The 19576-nt window shown below is 43.7% G+C and overlaps 1 protein-coding gene across 1 annotated transcript in view; it reads left to right on the top strand.

Annotated features, from left to right (window-relative positions):
* The window catches only part of Ryr2 (ryanodine receptor 2), a 427229-nt gene that overhangs the window by 273058 nt on the left and 134595 nt on the right, over window positions 1–19576 (top strand). The window contains exons 34-44 of the mRNA XM_069990607.1: window positions 61–220; window positions 553–639; window positions 3461–3687; window positions 5016–5820; window positions 7549–7749; window positions 8751–8856; window positions 10310–10453; window positions 13125–13398; window positions 15759–15873; window positions 17947–18079; window positions 19291–19394. Of these exons, the coding sequence (XP_069846708.1) occupies window positions 61–220; window positions 553–639; window positions 3461–3687; window positions 5016–5820; window positions 7549–7749; window positions 8751–8856; window positions 10310–10453; window positions 13125–13398; window positions 15759–15873; window positions 17947–18079; window positions 19291–19394 (2356 nt within the window). The remainder of the gene's footprint in view (window positions 1–60; window positions 221–552; window positions 640–3460; window positions 3688–5015; window positions 5821–7548; window positions 7750–8750; window positions 8857–10309; window positions 10454–13124; window positions 13399–15758; window positions 15874–17946; window positions 18080–19290; window positions 19395–19576) is intronic.

Here is a 19576-nt window from a genome sequence, read left to right as displayed (position 1 = left end):
GCCAAGATGAAAATGTGAGTTTACTTTCTATGTATTCTTCTTTTAAACGTGGCAAACCAGCATCAAACGCAGCAACTGCTACATGGTGTGTGCAGGCGAGAGCATGAGCCCCGGGCAAGGCCGTAACAACAACGGCTTGGAGATCGGCTGTGTGGTGGACGCAGCCAGCGGGCTGCTCACGTTCATTGCCAATGGCAAGGAGCTGAGCACTTACTACCAGGTACGTGGCAGCGGTCAGGGATGGCCTCGTGCTTCTAGGGAGGGAAAGGGGAAGACATAGTGGAAGGTCAAAAATTAGAAAGAAAATAGGGAAGCAGAAAAGGAGATGATGATATATACTTAGATGTCTGTCAGCCCTCTTCATTGCTATGACCTTTCAGAGTACTATGTGCCTGCAGAGATGTTCGCACAATCATGATGTTCTCCAACTAATTCTGGGAAAATCAATATTGCTGTGAGAGGAAGGAAAAAATATTTCCTTGTATAAAATGTTTCTTGGTTGTTCTGTCTCCTCTCTTGACTAACATTGGCAAATGCATTTGTTTGTCTAAGGTGGAGCCAAGCACAAAATTATTCCCTGCTGTGTTTGCACAAGCTACAAGCCCCAATGTTTTCCAGTTTGAGTTGGGAAGAATCAAGGTAAGGATGGCTCAATCCTAGTGTTGCATCGTGTTCTTTTCTGTAAAGGCCTAGCATGTACTCCTGAAAAGGATTTAGTATATTACATTGTATGATACAGTAACATAGATCAAACACATCATTCTTCAAGGGACTGTAGCTGTGTTAGAGAATCTCTTTCTAGTAACTGAATGAGTTTATCTTTGATTTTCAGTATGTTATTCATGAGTAGTAGGGCTATACAGAACAAAAAAATGACAAATTCCCTACAAGTACAGTGACCTCTGAACTCAAACGTGAGTTAGTGAACACACATAAAGATTTAAAACCTTGTCACTTAAACAGCAGCATGTATGGAGATCTCTGGAAACATAAATGAAAGAACAGCAAAGAAGGTAGGGAAGAGCCAGGAGATCAGAAAGAAGAGGTATATTTAGGTTGATTGCTGTTACATTGGGATCCATGTTTGCTAGGGGGAAGCACTCTTGGCAGAGGGAGTAAGAATATAGAAGTTAAGTAATTTGATAAGTGTGCACCAAGAGATGCCTTCCAGGATACGGCCAGAGAGAGCCATGTATAAATTTTTTAAAAATTACTGAAAATATTGATTCACCCTTTACACATGGTGCCTGCTCAGTAGATTTTCACATTACATAGATAAGATCTAGATGCACAATCCATATGCATACTCACCTGTGTGGAAGGAAAGAGAACTGTGGTGGGAATGGTGAGGCCAGTCATCCAGAAGTCGGCTGTGACTCCTGGTTGAGAGGAGTGAAGGGAGTGTTGGAGGCAGTGGGTGAGAGGGAGGTAGGGTGGATGGAAGAACCCTGCTGTGTGGTCTCAGGAAGAAGAGGCAGAGAGGGGCCGAAGGGGGGACACAGCTCCAGGAATGGGAGAGTAGGGCTGGAAGGGGGAGAAGCCTTGTGAAGCCAAGGGAGGGAAGGCTTCAGGATTGAAGGGGCGGACAGTTGAAGATAGTTCCTGCCACAGAAGGGTCAGTGATGGAGGGTACCTGTGGAGGGTCTTGTGGATGGTTCTAGAATATGGGAGAAGTCATATGGCAGTGAGTTCAAGACAGCATGAGAAAAAGGAGGTGGGAAGCTTAGATCTCTCTCTCTTACACACACATATCATCATCATCTAAATATATAGTATATAATAGCATTTATGTATACATATATATAGCAATGCACATGTCATTTATATGCTGTGTCTCTATTCACATATATGAATATGAGTATGAATATATACATATATGTTCATATATATGAAGTAGTGATAGTTCAGCTACCTCTTGGCCTTTCCATTTGCTGTGGAGAGTGCTATGTCCCGATTGAACAGCTGTGTCTCCACACTCCCTCTTTCAAAGGGCTCCTTTGCCAACTTTCCTTAATCCCTGATCTGTTTTCCGAAGCTCTAAATCTTGGTGCCATCCTCGACTTCCTTCCTTCATGTTCTATATCAAGGTCTCTCCAAGGCAGGTCTTCTGCTTATGACTCCTGTAGCCTTTCCCCTGGCTGGTCCTCATGCTCAATCCCACCATTTCATTACCCTTCTGGATGAATCTGCACACCCTTATGTAACTCTGCCTTGTCCATCTGACTATTGGACTATAATCCTCACTATTTTACAGTGGCTCAGGCCAGATCATTCTACCACAGAGAGGGCCAGAAGAAGCCCTGCTTCCCTGAGGAGGATGGAGTTCAGATGCTTTTGGTGGTCCATGGGCCACCACGAGGCCTGACGTCCTCTCCCCTCCCTGATGTCCTCTCCTGTTGGTTTCCCATCTGGCTGTACTGAAGCCACACTGGCCATGACCTTCTGCAGGTCATGTTTCCTCCTCCCTGCCATCCGTGTGGTCCTTCTCTGTTTGTCTTTCTTTAAATATCACCTTCTCAATGATGCTTATCATAGCTGCATGCTGTTCACAACTGTTTCTGGTATACTATTTAACTTACTTATTAGTATTGCTTTATATCTGCAACAAGAACAATGAAAGGGGGAGGGAGGACAGGGATTCTGTGTGCACTCTAGTGCCTAGAGCAGCGTCTGGCTCCTCAGCCTCCCATTCACAAAGGGAACAGCAATAGCTTGAGGCCAGGCAGCCTGGAGAGAGCAGGAGAGTTCTCACCAGAGGAAAAGGAGAGTGGGAGGGTAAGCAGACCTGTGGGGCAGATCCCTTCCTCTGAAGGTAAGCACGGAGGGGGCGGGGTTTCTACATCAACTGTGAGTGAATATGTGTCAGCACAGCGGAGGCCTCTCTTTCTTTGGGCCCAGAGGACACAGGCTGGCTGAAATCGCCTATTGGAAGTGAAGAACACAAACTACGTTGGTCAATGCCAAACCGATTGGACTTACTTTGATGAGTGGGTTTAGGTGTTGAGTTGGTGTGATTGCTGATTAGATGGAATGGTTAAGGATGGGAAGAGCTGACCCACCCAGGAGCGTGGGGTGGGTGTGGCAGGGGTTGGGTACTGAATTCTGTCCTACAGCCTGATTCCTCAGGGGCCCTGCCTGGCAAGGAGGTTGGAGGGCCACAAGGCTCTGGGCGGTTGCATTTGCAGAAAACATCCTAGAAAGGGCACATTCTGAGACCTCTTTGCCTGCCCTGCATTTTCAGAGGGTTTTGCATTATATTCTGCCTCCTTCCCTCCTCTTCTCTCCCTCTCCCCTCCTCCTCTCTCCTTTCAGGAGCTCTTCAGTTTCTCTCATGCCCCTTAGGGAGTCTCAGTCTCTTACCTCCACTGGCTCTTTCCTGTGAAGAATTGCATTATGGCTTTAGGAACCTCAAGGGATGTGGTAAATCCATTCTTTTTTCCCCGTTTTCCTCCTGGTCTAGAATGTGATGCCTCTGTCGGCGGGCTTGTTCAAGAGCGAGCACAAAAACCCCGTGCCCCAGTGCCCCCCACGCCTGCACGTGCAGTTCCTGTCGCATGTCCTGTGGAGCCGGATGCCCAACCAGTTTTTGAAGGTGGATGTGTCTCGCATCAGTGAGCGTCAGGGCTGGCTGGTGCAGTGTTTGGACCCACTGCAGTTCATGTCCCTCCACATCCCCGAGGAGAACAGGTGAGCCCCACGTGCACACACGCTCATGCGAGGATGACGATGGTCCACACATGGCCCCCAGTCGGGGAGCAGTGGATAAATCAAATGCAGCATAGATGGTGTGACAGTACAGATGAGTGAAATACTGTATCAGAGAGCAAAATGGAAGAACCTTGAAAGCACAGTGAGCCCAAGAAGCTGGTTACAAAGGACCTGGAAGTTTCATTTGTATCAGAACTCTGTCTTTTTTCCCCCTGTTTTTTCTTTCTTATGGATCTCTAAAGAGAGATGGTAGATGGATAGCTACTTAGGTCTGGAGGAAGAACTGAGGATTGACTGCTAAATGGGTTTCTGCTAGGGATGATGGAAATGTCCTATATGTAGTTTATGGTTAAGGTGTACACATCTCCATTAATGCATGAAAACTTTGAATTCAGTGTTTCAAATAGGTAAATTGAGTAGCATGTACACCACCACCACCACGTCCTCCTCCTCCTCCTCCTTTTCCTTCCTCCTCTTCCTCCTCCTCCTCCTTCTCCTTCTCCTCCTCTTTCTTCTTCCTAATACTAGGGTTTTAAACTCAGGACCTTGCCCTTGCTCTACCACTTGAGCTATGCCCCCAGCCTGACATTTTTGTTGGTTCATTGGTGATGGAGTCTCTCAGGCTTTTCTTCCTGTGCTATCTTTGAGCATTAATGCTCCTGATCTCAGCCTCCTGATTAGCTAGCATTACAGATATGAGCCAACAGTAGCTGACTTTGACTAAAACTATGCAAATATTCAATTAGAAAGTTCTCTAGCTAGCTGCTTCATGCTTTGCATGTCTACCTACTTTATATGAAGTAATGAGATAGGTCTTTCACAGTATGGCCTCTAGATGATTTTGTTTGAATTTGTGTGGTTCATACTTTGTGTGAGATTGAGATTAAGTTGTATCAGAATTTTGCATCAGACTTTTTTTTTTTAATTTGTGGTTAGAAAATTTCAGTGTCAAATTGTAGGTGGACGACAATTTGTAAAGCACTCAGAATTGATTTTTTTCGCATATTTTTATTGTTGAGGGTTACCGTTTTGTAACTCAGGTTACAAATACATTTCTTTGTGGGCAGTGTCATCCATCCCTTGCTCTCTCCCCGTTCCTCCCTCCCATCCCCACCCACAAGTTGGATAGTTCATTTTCAACATAGTGTCTACTGAATCAAAAGTGATTTTTTCCCCCCCAGAGGTCATTTTCAGCCATGAAACGTGTCTGGAACTTTCTGCTGTGCACAGCTTTCTTCCCTGCTAACAATTTTTTCTCTGTGGTCTGTTTCTGACCTGGCTGCCTTTCCCCTCCTGCTCTCACACAGATCTGTGGACATCTTAGAGTTGACAGAGCAGGAGGAGTTGCTGCGATTTCACTACCACACACTGCGGCTCTACTCGGCAGTGTGTGCCCTGGGAAACCACCGGGTGGCCCACGCACTGTGCAGCCACGTGGACGAGCCTCAGCTGCTCTACGCCATCGAGAACAAGTACATGCCTGGCCTGCTACGCACAGGCTACTACGACCTGCTGATTGACATCCACCTCAGCTCCTATGCCACGGCCAGGCTCATGATGAACAACGAGTTCATCGTCCCCATGACGGAGGAGACGAAGACCATCACGCTCTTCCCGGATGAGAACAAGAGGCACGGGCTCCCCGGCATCGGCCTGAGCACTTCACTGCGGCCCCGCATGCGGTTCTCCTCGCCCAGCTTCGTCGGCGTCAGCAGTGAGTGCTACCAGTACAGCCCCGAGTTCCCGCTGGACATCCTGAAGGCCAAGACCATCCAGATGCTGACGGAGGCGGTGGAGGAGGGCAGCCTCCACGCACGCGACCCCGTTGGGGGGACCACAGAATTCCTCTTTGTGCCCCTCATCAAGCTCTTCTACACCCTGCTCATCATGGGACTCTTCCACAACGAGGACCTGAAGCACATCCTGCAGCTGATCGAGCCCAGGGTGTTCAAGGAAGCCGCCACTCTGGAGGAGGATGGGGACCGGCAGGAGAAGGAGCTCAGTGCCGAGGACTCCAGGCTGGAAGGGGCGGGTGAAGACGAGGCCAAGGTGGGCATGCGGCCCAAGGAGGGCCTCCTGCAGATGAAGCTGCCTGAGCCGGTGAAACTGCAGGTAATCTGGAGAGCATTTCAGACTCGATCACTGCTGAGGTGTGAAAATGTACCTGTCCCGTCCTCCCTCCTTTCCTTTCTTCCTCCTCTCTCTTTCTCTCTCTCTCCCTCTCTCTCTTTCTCTCCTTCTCTTCCTCTCTCTCTCCCCCCTCTCCCTCTCCCTCTCTCTCCCTCTCACCCTTTCCCTTTCTCTCTCTCTCCTTCCCTCTCTCTCTCTTTTCTTTCTCTTTCCCATTTTTTTTTTGCCAGTCCTGGGGCTTGACCTCTGGGCCTGGGTGCTGTCCTTGTGCTTCTTTTGCTCAAGGTTAGTGCTCTACCACTTGATCCATAGCTGTACTTACAGCTTTTCTTTTGGTAGTTAATTAGAGATAAGACTCTCATGGACTGTCCTGCATGGGCTGGTCTCCAGCCATGATCCTCAGTTCTCAGCTTCCTGAGAAGCTAGGATTATTGGCACGAGCCACTAGTGCCAGGCAATTTCCCAGTCTTAATGAGGTTACATTGTCTCTTGTTTTTTTTCTCCTACTCATTAGCACTTTCCTTGTATCTCTTGTGTCCCTAAATATATTTCATCTATGTGATGTAGGGACACTCAATCTCAGGCACTAGAACCCCTTTCCATCCTGCCTTCTCTCAGGACATGCATGCTTTCTTACCAGCCACATTTACTACCTGATGCTGCCTGTTCCTAAGGAATGGGAGGCGTTGCCCGGCCCCGTGCTTGGAGGCTATTTGCAGGGTCTCCTCTTCACGCCTCGTCGTTCCTTAGACCCAGTCTGAGTTTGCTTCTCGATTGGGTGTTCTTATTCTCTTGTGTCAGAGGTGTGAGCCCATCTTGCACATGCACGCACACTCCAGGGAAACACACAGGTTCTGTGCATTCCTTTTCACGGCCTTTGGTACTCAGAAGTACAAGAATGGACACGTAGAAGAGCGAGCGTGTGGAGACTGTTAAGAAGGGATGGGGAAACCAAGTCAGATGGAAGAACTGGATTTCAGAAGGGCAAACAAGATGGAGTCAGGCAAGGTGGCCTTCACCCACAAGGCCGACAGCCCAGCCTGGGTTCCCTGGCCAGAGAGGCCACCATGGCAGCTGCAAAGAAACAGAGATTATGGGACTCACAGGTGACCCTGGGCCTAGAGAGAGAAAGGGACGGGGTGGGGCAGGGGTCCAGGGTCTGACTCATCAGCTGCAGTGCTTTCCTGCTTTGAGGGACTGGTGCCACTCCGCTGGGTTGGGGACAGGGGTGAAGGAAGGGGTGGATGGCCGGTTCAGCTTCAGAGAATGAATGTGAACTTCCTCCAGAGATGCTGACAGGAATGGTTGTATTACACAGGGTGGTAAGATTCTCTTTTATTACCCCCCCCTTGTATTGTCACAGGTGTCATTATACTCCCTTGTATTTATTGTCACAGGTGTCATTATGTTTTCCTGGCATTCGTTCACAGACATGTTTCTACCCATAAAAAAATAAATAGCCCAGCCGAGCATTGGATGAGGACACATTCATCCCTTACCCAACATGCGTGAGTGTTCTGGAGTCTGGAACTGGCACTGGAACTCAAGGACACCCCTCTGCACTGTGACCCCGAGCCTGCAGTTTGCCCCTGAGTTCTCACCTCATTCCTTCTGCAGCGCCGCCTGTGTAACACAGATCATGCTTTGCTGTGTGTTCGCGTTTGCAAGAGCAGATGCTGAACTCTTATGTCTCCTTGATTGCCTTTTTAGATGTGCCTCTTGCTTCAGTACCTCTGTGACTGCCAGGTCCGGCACCGGATCGAAGCGATTGTGGCCTTCTCAGATGACTTTGTGGCCAAGCTCCAGGACAATCAGCGTTTCCGCTACAATGAAGTGATGCAGGCCTTAAACATGTCAGCGGCACTCACGGCCAGGAAAACCAAGGAATTCCGCTCACCCCCCCAAGAGCAGGTACCAGAGTGGCATGGAAGCCCAGCCTTTCTGCTTTTGATTTCGGCACATTTGGGATTTGTTGCAAAATTATACATGTTATATACCCTTTTTGAATTTCCTGTTCCATTTAAAGTTGCCCACATTTTTGGGGGGTAATACTTCTAGTTTCTCCTCAAGCATATTCTTGGTTAAATGTATCATGGTCAGAGAAAGGCCTGACAGATAGGAAGGCAGTCAACCACAGATGGGTGGGACAGGGCACTGCCTGGCATCCTAAGGCTCCATGCTAGCTGCTTTCTATTTGGCACCTCAAAGAAGTACCCGATGGTGGCCATCTTGCTTCGAAAGATGGATCATCCTGTTTATGACTCTTCACTTCATGTCATAAGATATTAAAATTTTCATTTAAGACAAAAAAAACCCTTATACCAAGAAACAGGAAAAGCCTGAATGGGAAGAGACAATAATTACTAAAGTTGAGAGGGCAGAAGGGTTAAACTCACTACAACTCATTGAAAGCCACCCTTACAAAATTATTTCAAAAAAGGGAAAAAAAACGGAAATAGGAAATCTTAGCAAAGAAATGAACCCTATGGAAACTCCAGAAGTGAGAAAATGCCATGTCTGAAACAAAATGCTCAATAAGCATGCTTAACAGTGGAAAGGAGAGAGCAGAGGTAAGAAAACATCTCCATCTGAGGGAAAGACATAAACAGGGTATAACATATACCCAGAAAGGTTAGATTCACGTCATTCTTGTATTTATGACTCATGGCACAGCATCTTCTGTCAGCCCCGAGTTCCATACACCATGAAAATACCTTTCTAGAGGGAAGAGAGATGAAGACATTAGCAAGTCTGCTATGCAAGAAAGCTAAAGGAGGTTCTTCTTCAGGCAGTTATTGGGAACATCCCCAAATTGGTTATGAACATCTTTGCTTTCACCTTTGTGCTGTCCATCCCAAATTCTCTTCTTTTTCTTCCTTCATCTTTCCTCTCTCCGGCCTTTCCTCTTCCAGATCAACATGCTCCTCAACTTCAAAGATGACAAAAGTGAATGTCCATGTCCTGAAGAAATCCGCGACCAACTCCTGGATTTCCATGAGGATTTGATGACACATTGTGGTAAGGTCATGGCGACCCACCCCTCGGGCTGAACGTGTCCCTCTCACATATACGCGTACACAATGGGGTATGCGTGTGGGCAGCTCTGTTAGATGTTCATGTAATGTTATCAGGATGCAGTGGTTAACTGTGTCTGCAGTAGATCGGGAGGGTTGAGCCAGAGGGGCAGGAAGACTGAGCGAAGATGAGCTAAACCCTCAGCAGTGGCTGGGAACGGCCAGGCACTCTGGGCAGAGGCTGTGGATTCCATCGATTGATCATTAACCATAGTTTCCCTCGCACAGATGAGAAGCCCTGAGAAGCCCTGTGTGTTGCTGATAGTTGTGTGTTATGTACTGGAATTTTCTAAGAGGGTAGGCTTTATGTTAAATGTTCTTACAGCAACAACAGCCAACCAACAAACAAAAACACCAAAGAGAGGAGTGCAGGGGAACGTTAGAGGTGACAGTTTATATTGTCCCTTCACGGTAGTGATGCTGGCTTCATAGGTAAACACATGCGCCCAAACATTTTCAACCACACATGTTGACCATTGGCAGTTTTCTTCTGTGAGCTGTACTCCAACGAGTCTGTTTGCTGATCGCAAACAGTCGTATTTAAGCCAGTTCAAAGACCACCTCTGAGGACTGGCCTAAGAAATAACGAGTCTTCTGAGTGAGCATGCCTGAGGAAACCCTACATTGCCATTCAGATCTAGTGAGGAAAAACCCCTCTCCCTCTACTCGCAGAGCCTCTCACGTGGAGTTGGTCAGAGGTTCTGGCTGTGTGATTCTCTATTCCCTTACGAAATGATCAGGAGGTGTGCGGTTTAGTGAGGAAAAGGTGCATAAATCATCCTTTGAGTAGACAGAGCTCCATTAAGATTATTTTTTACCTCATTCTGTAAAAGAATAAAAGCGCTGCCTTGCACATGAATTCATTTTATGAATGAAGAGGCACTAAATGAAAGCATGGATATTATACTATATATTCATGATCAATAAATGACACTGCAATAGACTTTCATTGCTACAGATATTAACCAGTCCCTGTTTAGGGTACCTGATCGTGCCAATTCTCTCTGTCTTACAAGTTATCAAGGTATTATTGACAATTTTGGAGGAAAGAGAGGAACACTGACATCCTGATTTGCTTTGAGGCAGGGTGGGACTGTAGCTCTGGGTACCTTGCATCCTAAGGAAGCACTTCGGAAAGGCTCCACCAAGAGCAGAATTGATCATAGCTTCTCAGGATGTCTTTGATTTAGTCTTGTCTCCATCCTGATTGTCAGTAGCCCCGAGACCCAGGGACAGAGGGACAGAGGCTCACAAGGGAATCCACATGGGGGCAAATGTTTTATTAGCCATCACATGATAGGAAGACATGAATGGAGTTGCAGAGACTGAGAATTATTACTTTTTGTTGTTGTTTCAAATGTATTCCTTCACTGCGTTCTGTACTGTCTCCGTGTTAGGAATTGAGCTGGATGAAGATGGCTCTTTGGATGGAAACAGTGACTTAACCATCAGGGGACGTCTGTTGTCCCTGGTAGAAAAGGTGACATACCTGAAGAAGAAGCAAGCAGAAAAGCCAGTGGCCAGTGATGCCACGAAGTCCTGTAAGCATGTGACAGCAGGGGCACAGTGAGCAGGCTTTGGATGGGCACTCATCCTGGGAACGGGTATCATGCCAGATGAGCAGAGAGGCCACGGTGGTCCCAGCTTCTGGGCCTCCGGTTCCTCACGGTATCTGTAGCTTCCAGAAGTAGTGTAGAGGAATTAGGCTGAGAGGTAGCATCGGATAAAGGGGAAGGAGCTCCCTGGAGAACCAACAATTCAGACAAAGAAACAAAGACTATCAAGAGAAATTATACAGCTAGGCTGCAGTGGCTCACGCCTGTAATCCTAGCTTCTCAGAAGGCTGATAACCAAGGATTGTGGTTAAAAGCCAGACTAGGCAAGAAACTCTGTGAGACTCTTATCTCCAACTAGCCATCAAAAATCTGGAAATGGAGGTGTAGACTCAAGTGTTAGAGTACCAGCCTTGAGCAAAGAAGCCAAGCAAGTGTATTAGGCTCTGAGTTCAAGCCCTAGTACTGACCACAGCAGCAGCAGCAGCAGCAGGCAGAGAGAGAGAGAGAGAGAGAGAGAGAGAGAGAGAGAGAGAGAGAGAGAGAGAGAGAGAGAGAGAGAGAGAGAGAGAGAGAGAGAGAGAGAGAATGAGAGAGAATGAGAGAGAATATAAAGGAAGTAATTTGGCTTTTATATATAAATACCATGTGTGCACTTGATTCCAGATTATTAATTAGTACATTAAGTTAAATAGATAATGTCTGTAACTATATTTAATTAGTACATTAAGTTAAATAGATAATGTTTATAACTATATATATTTCTTAACAGTATGCATTTGTATGCATTTGTGGTTCATCCACATCTATTTACTTAAGAACAATGATGGCTAGTCCTGAAAACCAAATGTGAATGTCGTAGGCCCGCACTTAGCCCGTGTCTCAGGGCACAACACACTCATCGTAAAGGGGTAACAGGCAGGCCTGAGAGATCCAGATTTTTTAGGACCTCACTTGTAAGATTTTTTTTAAGAAGCAACACTTGTTTATTAAATGCATTTTCTAAATTATAAAAAAATTCGCTAGGATTTTTTAGTTTTTTTTTTAAACTGGTAGCACACAATGTAATCTTTGCAATGTAATCTTTCTTCGTTGCATACCATGATGTCTGTACTTGCCCAGTGTGCAGTCCTCAGGGCCATTCCACAGGCAAAAAACTCATCTTCAAAAATCAGAACCCAAGCCGGTGCTGGTGGCTCAGCTACTCAGGACGCTGAGATCTGAGGATCGTAGTTCAAAGCCCAGCCTGGGCAGGAAAGTCTGTGAGACTCTTATCTCCAATAAACCACCAGAAACCAGAAGTGGCGCTGTGTTTCAAGTGGTAGAGTGCTCGCCTTAAGCTGAAGAGCTGAGGGACATTGCCTAGGCCCAGAGTTCAAGTCCCATAACGGACAAAAAAAAAATCGGAACCCAAAGTTCCTTATGAGCCACCTTGATCCCTGTAAGATTTATGAAAGCCTGTTATAAAGGCAGAGGGGTTTTTAGCTAAATAGAAATTACTGCTGCTTTGCATCTCACATTTGGATAAAATCGATGGTCTTTGCTTTTGCTGGGTGAATTCCCAAGTGTAAGACACTTTTGAAAACCACACGATGTATTAAATTAGGAATTAAGGCCTCACTGTACATGCACATGAACTGTACATATACCAGCCTCACTTACTTACAATAACCCTGCTTTTTAAGAGGCCAGAAGTTTCTGTTACTTCTAAGTGAATTGTATTTATTACATGTTCCACCACAAGTAATCATGTATGTCTGACTCACAGTTCATTTTAATACAAGTCCAACCTGCAAGGCTTTAGAAGACATTTTAAGTGTTAGTTCAGGATCCAAATATAGGTAAGATCATAATTGTGTGGTCACGACTGGAAATGATTTAATTAAGACGTTAACTATAAAGACTCATAAGCACTTTGATGTGTCCATAGCCCACGTCTTTAAGGATATTGATGTCAGACCTTCCTGGAGGAAAATAATAGAACCAAACATATAAAAAGTGAAAGTTAGAACACCTCATGTGAATTGTTATACTCTTAATTTCTTATCACCTGGGAACAGAAATTCTGAAAAAGTTGTTATAGCTTTGAAACGGCTAATTCATTTTTAATTTGTGTGTGTGTGTGTGTGTGTGTGTGTGTGTGTGTGTGTGTGTGTGTGTGTGTGTGTGTGTGTGTGTGTGTGCATATATATGCATGTGTGTGCCAGTCCTAGGGCTTAAACTGAGCACCTGGGTGTTATTCCTAAGCTTTTTGTGCTCAAGGCTGGCACTCAACCACTTGAGTTACAGCTCTACTTCAGACGTTTTGCTGGTTGATTAGAGGTAAGAGTCTCCTGAACTTTTCATGCCCAGGATGAATTTGAACCATGATCTTCAGAGCTCAGCCTCCTGAGTACCTAGGAATACAGGTGTGAGCCATTGGTGCCCCACTAGTTGTGGGAGGTTTTTAAACAAAAGATTTTTATGTGTTTCTCCTTGTTTATTTTTATCCATAACTGGTTCTTACTGAGATAACGCACTATATTTTCTTCAAAGAATACTCAGAAGTTCCCCCTGCAGAATATCCTAGCCTTTTCAGTTCTGGTCCAAATAGAGGCACCGGTTTAGGGCTCTGGGAAGATGGAAGGGAAGTTCAGAAATCCCCCTCGTCTTTCTGCAGCCAGCCTCCAGCAGCTGATTTCGGAGACCATGGTTCGGTGGGCTCAGGAGTCTGTCATCGAGGACCCGGAGTTGGTGAGGGCCATGTTTGTGCTGCTGCACCGGCAGTACGATGGCATTGGAGGCCTAGTCCGGGCCCTGCCTAAGACCTATACCATCAACGGGGTGTCTGTGGAGGACACCATCAACCTGCTGGCCTCTCTCGGGCAGATTCGTTCCTTGTTAAGCGTGAGGATGGGCAGAGAGGAGGAGAAGCTGATGATTCGTGGATTGGGGTAAACGATCTTTATATAAGTCTTTGTCTTGTACATGTCTCCTTTCTTACTTTTATCTCAGCCTAAGTGCCATAGGAGAATTAGCACAGATAAAGTGTGTACAGTTTTTTGATTTTTCAATGAAGTTAATGCTTTCCTAGAGATTATGTTTTTAAGCTAACTTGAAGTTGCTGACAGATTTCATAGTGAGAGACTAATGTGGCACAGCGCACAGAAACAAGCTGAGTATTGTTCAACCCCTCAGAAACACATGATCACATACATTGAAATCTGTGTGTGTGTGTGTGTGTGTGTGTGTGTGTGTGTGTGTGTGTTTTGAGTTTAAGCTGATGTTTTATACAGATGTGGAATTAGTCTACATCTCATGTTCAGGAAGGAGGGCAAAACAGACAGTAGTTACTTACCATCATCATTGAAAGACTTTCCAGTGTTGGGAATGTTAAATTAAGAAAGAACCAAAAGAATTAACAAAATAAAATCTGTACAGATGAATAGGGATGATGTTCCGAGGAAGACGTAAAAAGATGTAGAAATCAGGACTGTAGATTATTAAAAACTGATGAAAGGCCAATACTTGGCAAACAGCTTGATTCAATTTTATAAATATGAGAGACACAGATGATACCGTGGAGGCTGCCATTGTGTGAATTAAAAGAAACAGAAATTACCACATGGATCCTCTGAATAAAACTACACAATTCTTCTGAGTCACAGAAAGAATCCGGGGACAATACAGATTGTGTAATTCCATTTATGTCCCTTTGGAACTCAGAGGCAATACCATATATTATTCACAGGCCTGTTAGGTTTTTAAACTTGTAAAGATGGACTGGAAAAGTTATATTCCAAATTTATAATAATGGATCACAGTAAAGTAAGGGTACTACTCAGACAAAGGAAAATAGAAAAGCTTATGATCAAAAAAAATCTAACAATAATAGCAAATAGTTTGTCTTTGTTTATAATTGTATGAGCCTGGATTATATCTGAGTGCTAATATTTAAATCTAACCTAAGGAATCATTTCATAAGAAGTTGATTTAAAAAAATCAGAATAGATTACATCTTCTGAAATAAACCAACAGTAATATGTACATTAATAAGTCAGTGGTTCATTAGTGATAAACACACAATGATAATAAAAATAAAATGCAGCTTTTATGCTATTAGAAATGTTTTACACACAACACAAAGAAATGTTTCATACAACAGCTTAGCAAATAACCTCCCAACTGGATGATAGAATGATAAATATATGCATATGAAACTGAATAACTAAAATATATCAGATGCTTAACTGAATAAATTAGTGATTCAATTAGGGAAACAGATTGGAGGTTTCCATTTTCTTGCAGGCTATGTGTTCATTTTTTGCCATGGGTCTAACAAGGAATGATTCTTACACCAATTTGATTTATGTTTAAAACAATCACCAGATTTTTTACTTACAATATATGGTAATTACCACCGAACATTAAGATTCCTACAACTGCCTGCAATATTAATATTAATACTATTGCAATAATATTTAATAATATTTGATGCAGAAATGACAGTATGAATTATGTTGACTATCATCTGATGATATTTAAGTTGAATGTCCATTTAATGAGTTGGGTTTCTTGTTTTTTCTTTTTTTTTTTTTTTTTTTTTTTTTTTTTGGTTTGGTCGTGGGGCCTGAACTCTGGGCCTGGGCGCTGTCCCTCAGCTCTTCAGCTCAAGGCTAGCACTCTACCACTTGAGTCACAGTGCCACTTCCGGCTTTTTTCTTTTTGCTTATGTGGTGCTAAGGAATCGAACCCAGGGCCTCATGCCTGCAAGGCAAGCGCTCTACCACTGAGCCACCTTCCCAGCCCCGAGTTGGGTTTCTTATACCTGAACTTCTCTTGGAAAAGAATAATTTTTTCAAGCATTTTACCACAATGATAACATTGCTGAAAATAGTGTTTATTTATGTAATTATTTATGTTGGATTAAAATTGCATGTGGATGAAAAAGAGATAATACATGAAATAATTATGTAAGAATATATACATATTATATCATTTCTGTGCAAAAGAAAAGTTGGATATATGATTGAATATCCACAAAATTAGTAAGTGTCCAAAAAGTCATTTATTAAAACTTAAGTCTTATCTCCATAACACATTTCTCGTCATTCAAAAGAATAGACAATTTGTATATCATTTTTGGTAGACTTCTAAGGAAATCTCAGGAATATTCATTCACGTTTCTGGGTCAGCTATCAAATGCTCTTACTTTTCCATGCTCATGAATTACTTCCACAACACTTGTCAGAATTTCAGGGAACTGTTGGCCTAAACTTGGCTCTGAACTCTGTTCATCCCCTGTCCCTTCCAGAGATATCATGAATAACAAAGTGTTTTACCAACACCCTAACCTCATGAGGGCCCTGGGCATGCACGAGACGGTGATGGAGGTCATGGTGAACGTCCTGGGCGGGGGAGAGTCCAAGGTAAGGGGAAGCCTTTGACCCTCGGGGTGGTATTTGGGGGGTTCTGGATTGCAGAGCATTTATGAGAATGAGAATTTCCTAAATGCTCTTTGGAGGAATGTATTTTTTAAAGGACACCATTTACACAAACAAACGTGTGCCTTTGAGGTTGAGAGTTGGATTTTTTTCTTGGCTGTTGCTACAGGTTTCTATCTTATTCTGTATGGTTTGTTGTCTCCTAAATTATTCTAATTTAGAAGCTATTGAAGAAGTTCTCTATTACCAGTCAGATCTTACCATGAGTTCATGGTACAAATACACCCTAGCCATCCCCTTGATTCAGACATGCCTCAGAGAACACATTCCCCAAATTCCTGAACCAAATCAGGACTCAGCAGTGATATTCTGGAATGTTCTACTGTAAGGCCCTAAAGAGAACCAACCAACCCATCTTCCTTCCTTCCTTCCTTCCTTCCTTCCTTCCTTCCTTCCTTCCTTCCTTCCTTCCTTCCTTCCTCCCTCCCTTCCTCCCTCCCTCCCTCCCTCCCTCCCTCCTGCCCTCTCTCTCTGTCTCTCTCTCTTTCTTTCTTTCTTTCTCTTCCTTCTTTCTTTCCTTTTTTTCTTTCTTTCTCTTTCTCTCTTCCTTCTTTCTTTCTTTCTTTCTTTCTTTCTTTCTTTCTTTCTTTCTTTCTTTCTTTCCTTTCTTTCCTTTCTTTCCTTTCTTTCTCTTTCTCTCTTCCTTCTTTCTTTCTTTCTTTTCTTTCTTTCTTTCTTTCTTTCTTTCTTTCTTTCTTTCTTTCTTTCTTTTTTTCTTTCTTTCTCTCTCTTCCTTCCTTCCTTTCCCTCCCTCCCTCTCTCTCTCTCTCTCTCTCTTTCTTTCTTTCTTTCTTTTTATATGCTGATTCTGAGGCTTGAATTCAGAGCCTGGGCACTGTCCTTGAGCTTTTTTGCTTAAGGTTAGTGCTTTCCATTTGAGCCACAGCTCCACTTACAGCTTTTTGCATGATTAATTAGAAATAAGCCTCACAGACTTGCCCTCCTGTGTTGGCTTCAAACTGCAATCCTCAGATCTCAGCCTCCTAAGTAACTAGGATTACAGGCATTGAACCACTGGTTGCCTGGCTTCAAAAGAACTTTTATGTAATTGCAATTTTAAAAAAATCCTTGAAAATCAAATAGGTGTTAGTGGAGCTATGGCTCAAAGTGGTAGAGTGCTAGCCTTGAGTGAAAGAGCTCAGGGACAGTGCCAGGCCCTGAGTTCAAGCCCCACAACTGACAAAATCTGCAGTGAAATTCAAACAGGTGGTACAACATAGTAAGTAATTCAGATAAATTAGTGTAATTCTATATAATGTCTGAGATACAAAATGTACTTCTGGATTTAAAATTTTAATATTTTCACAATATGGAAATAAATCTATATTCCCTTTGAGTGTTCTGTCTCTGTTTAACTGTATATTGTACATAAATGAAACACGTGAATTAAAAAAGTTAATATAAAACAATGCACATAGCATATGCATAGTTTTGTTTTAAAAATTCACAATGCACTCTGTTTAGGGAGAGGTATGTGGTTGAAGTGGGATGGCTTTGCAAGCAGGCCTTCCTGTCAGGGGCTCAGGAAGAAAGACCTACAGAAATCAGGGAGCTTGCAAACCATTTGGGTAATGACACCAAGTATTGAACTGTGCTTTCCTGAAGTTGTCTTGGCCTCTCCTCTCCCTTTCTTAATTTACATGGTATTATTCATATGATTTCAGTTCTCCAGACCTGAGTCAAAGACACTGTGTAATTTCCCAGGAAAGCACAGCTAATAGTTGTAATCTGTAGCTGAGGCTACCTGATTCCTAAGCCAGGCTCATTGTACCTTGGAGTTTCTGGCTGTTGTTTACCTCTCAATCCCAGCTTCTTGGTGGTAGCGGGGTTTCTGAGTGGGGCTCTGGCTGGATTTCCAGTGGCTCAAGGTCTAGGTGAGTCCATATGGCACCTAGATTTGCTGACTCTGGGCTGACAATGTCACTGAGACTTGACCTCCCCTATTCAGTGTCAGGAAGATGATTTGTTTCAACAGCTAATCAAGTGCTCTTCATTTAGGAGATCACCTTTCCCAAGATGGTGGCCAATTGTTGCCGTTTTCTCTGTTACTTCTGTCGTATAAGTAGACAGAATCAAAAAGCTATGTTTGATCATCTCAGTTACTTACTGGAAAACAGCAGTGTTGGTCTTGGTAAGTAAGTGGATGGCTTGAACTTGATCTTTTTAAGGTAAAAAGTAATGTGCATATTGCATGTAAAGTTGAGCCTCATGTTAAGTGAACACAGTAGGAATGGAAGGAATGCACCTCAACAAGCAAAGGCCATCTATAACATACCCACAGCCAACACCATAGTAGACAGGAGAACTGATTTTCCTTGACGGTGAGGCACGAGGCAAGGGTGTCTGCGCTGTCCACTCAGTATGGAACTGACATTCCTAGGCAGTAATTACTACTACATGGTTCCGAAGCAATCATGTAAAAGAAGGAAGAAGAGGGACCCAAATAGGAAAGAAAGAAGTAAAATCCTGATTTGCAGATGAGATGATACTGTACTTAAAAGACCTCAAAGATTATACTCCCAAACTCCTGGATCTGATGAACATGTTGGGCAGTGTAGCAGGATACAAAACTCAATGTATAAAAACCAGTAGCTTTTTCTGTAAATCAACAGTGAACAGGCTGAGAAAGTAATTAGAAGATAGATTTCATTCACTATAGCCTCCAGAAACCCAGGAATACACATAACTAAGTAGGCAAACCACCTCTATAATAAAAGCTATAAAACCTTGAGGAAAGAAATTAAAGAAGACACCAGAAAGTATAAAGGCTCCCATTCTCAAGGATTGGCAAATTTAGTATCATGAAAATGGCCATACTGCCAAAAGCAAGCTAGAGATTCAATATAATCCCCATCAAAATCCTTACATTTCAGCCTCTTCAGTAGCTCAGATTACAGGGGTGAGCTACCAATGCCCAGAAATAGCAATGTATTTTTTTAAATCACTAAGAGAATAGGTTTTAAGGAACCATTACATATCTAAAGCGATTATCTAAAGTGTTGATAATTAAACCAATTGCATTATTCCACATTGTCTACATATTTTAAAATGTACACAATAACGGTATACACTTTTTTTGTTGTTGTTGTTGGTCATGGGGCCTGAACTCAGCCTGGGCGCTGTCCCTCAGCTCTTCAGCTCAAGGCTAGCGCTTTACCACTTGAGCCACAGCGCCACTTCCTGATATACACTTTTTATTTGTCAAAAGTATCTTTAGACAAAGTGAAATGGATTTAGTCCAGGGCTGTGTGTATGTCATAAAATGCAAACGGTGGTGTGTTTTTGTGGGGGACTTACAGTTATAGCACAACCTGGGTGTGTCTTTGCCTTTGCTTGAATTAGCCTCCCCTGCCATGAGAGGCTCCACCCCGCTCGATGTGGCTGCAGCATCGGTGATGGATAATAACGAACTTGCCCTAGCCTTGCGTGAGCCGGATCTAGAGAAGGTAAGGCGGGCCTTCTGGCTCTGTGACTGTGTGCACTTCGTGTACTGCTTTCTCAGTTATTTCAATTTCTGCAGTTTTGCTGTAGATCTATTAAAATAAAATACATTCCTGTAATTATGTAGTATGTATTATGCTGTCTGTAATTCTCTGCATATTATAGTTCAATGTGAAGAAGGTACCTC

This window comes from Dipodomys merriami, unplaced genomic scaffold (genome assembly GCF_024711535.1).
Source record: "Dipodomys merriami isolate MVZ:Mamm:240054 unplaced genomic scaffold, mDipMer1.0.p SCAF_4, whole genome shotgun sequence".
NCBI classification, from domain to species: domain Eukaryota; kingdom Metazoa; phylum Chordata; class Mammalia; order Rodentia; family Heteromyidae; genus Dipodomys; species Dipodomys merriami.
The sequence above is the reverse complement of the archived record's forward strand: the minus strand, read 5'-3'. Positions and strand labels throughout refer to the sequence as shown.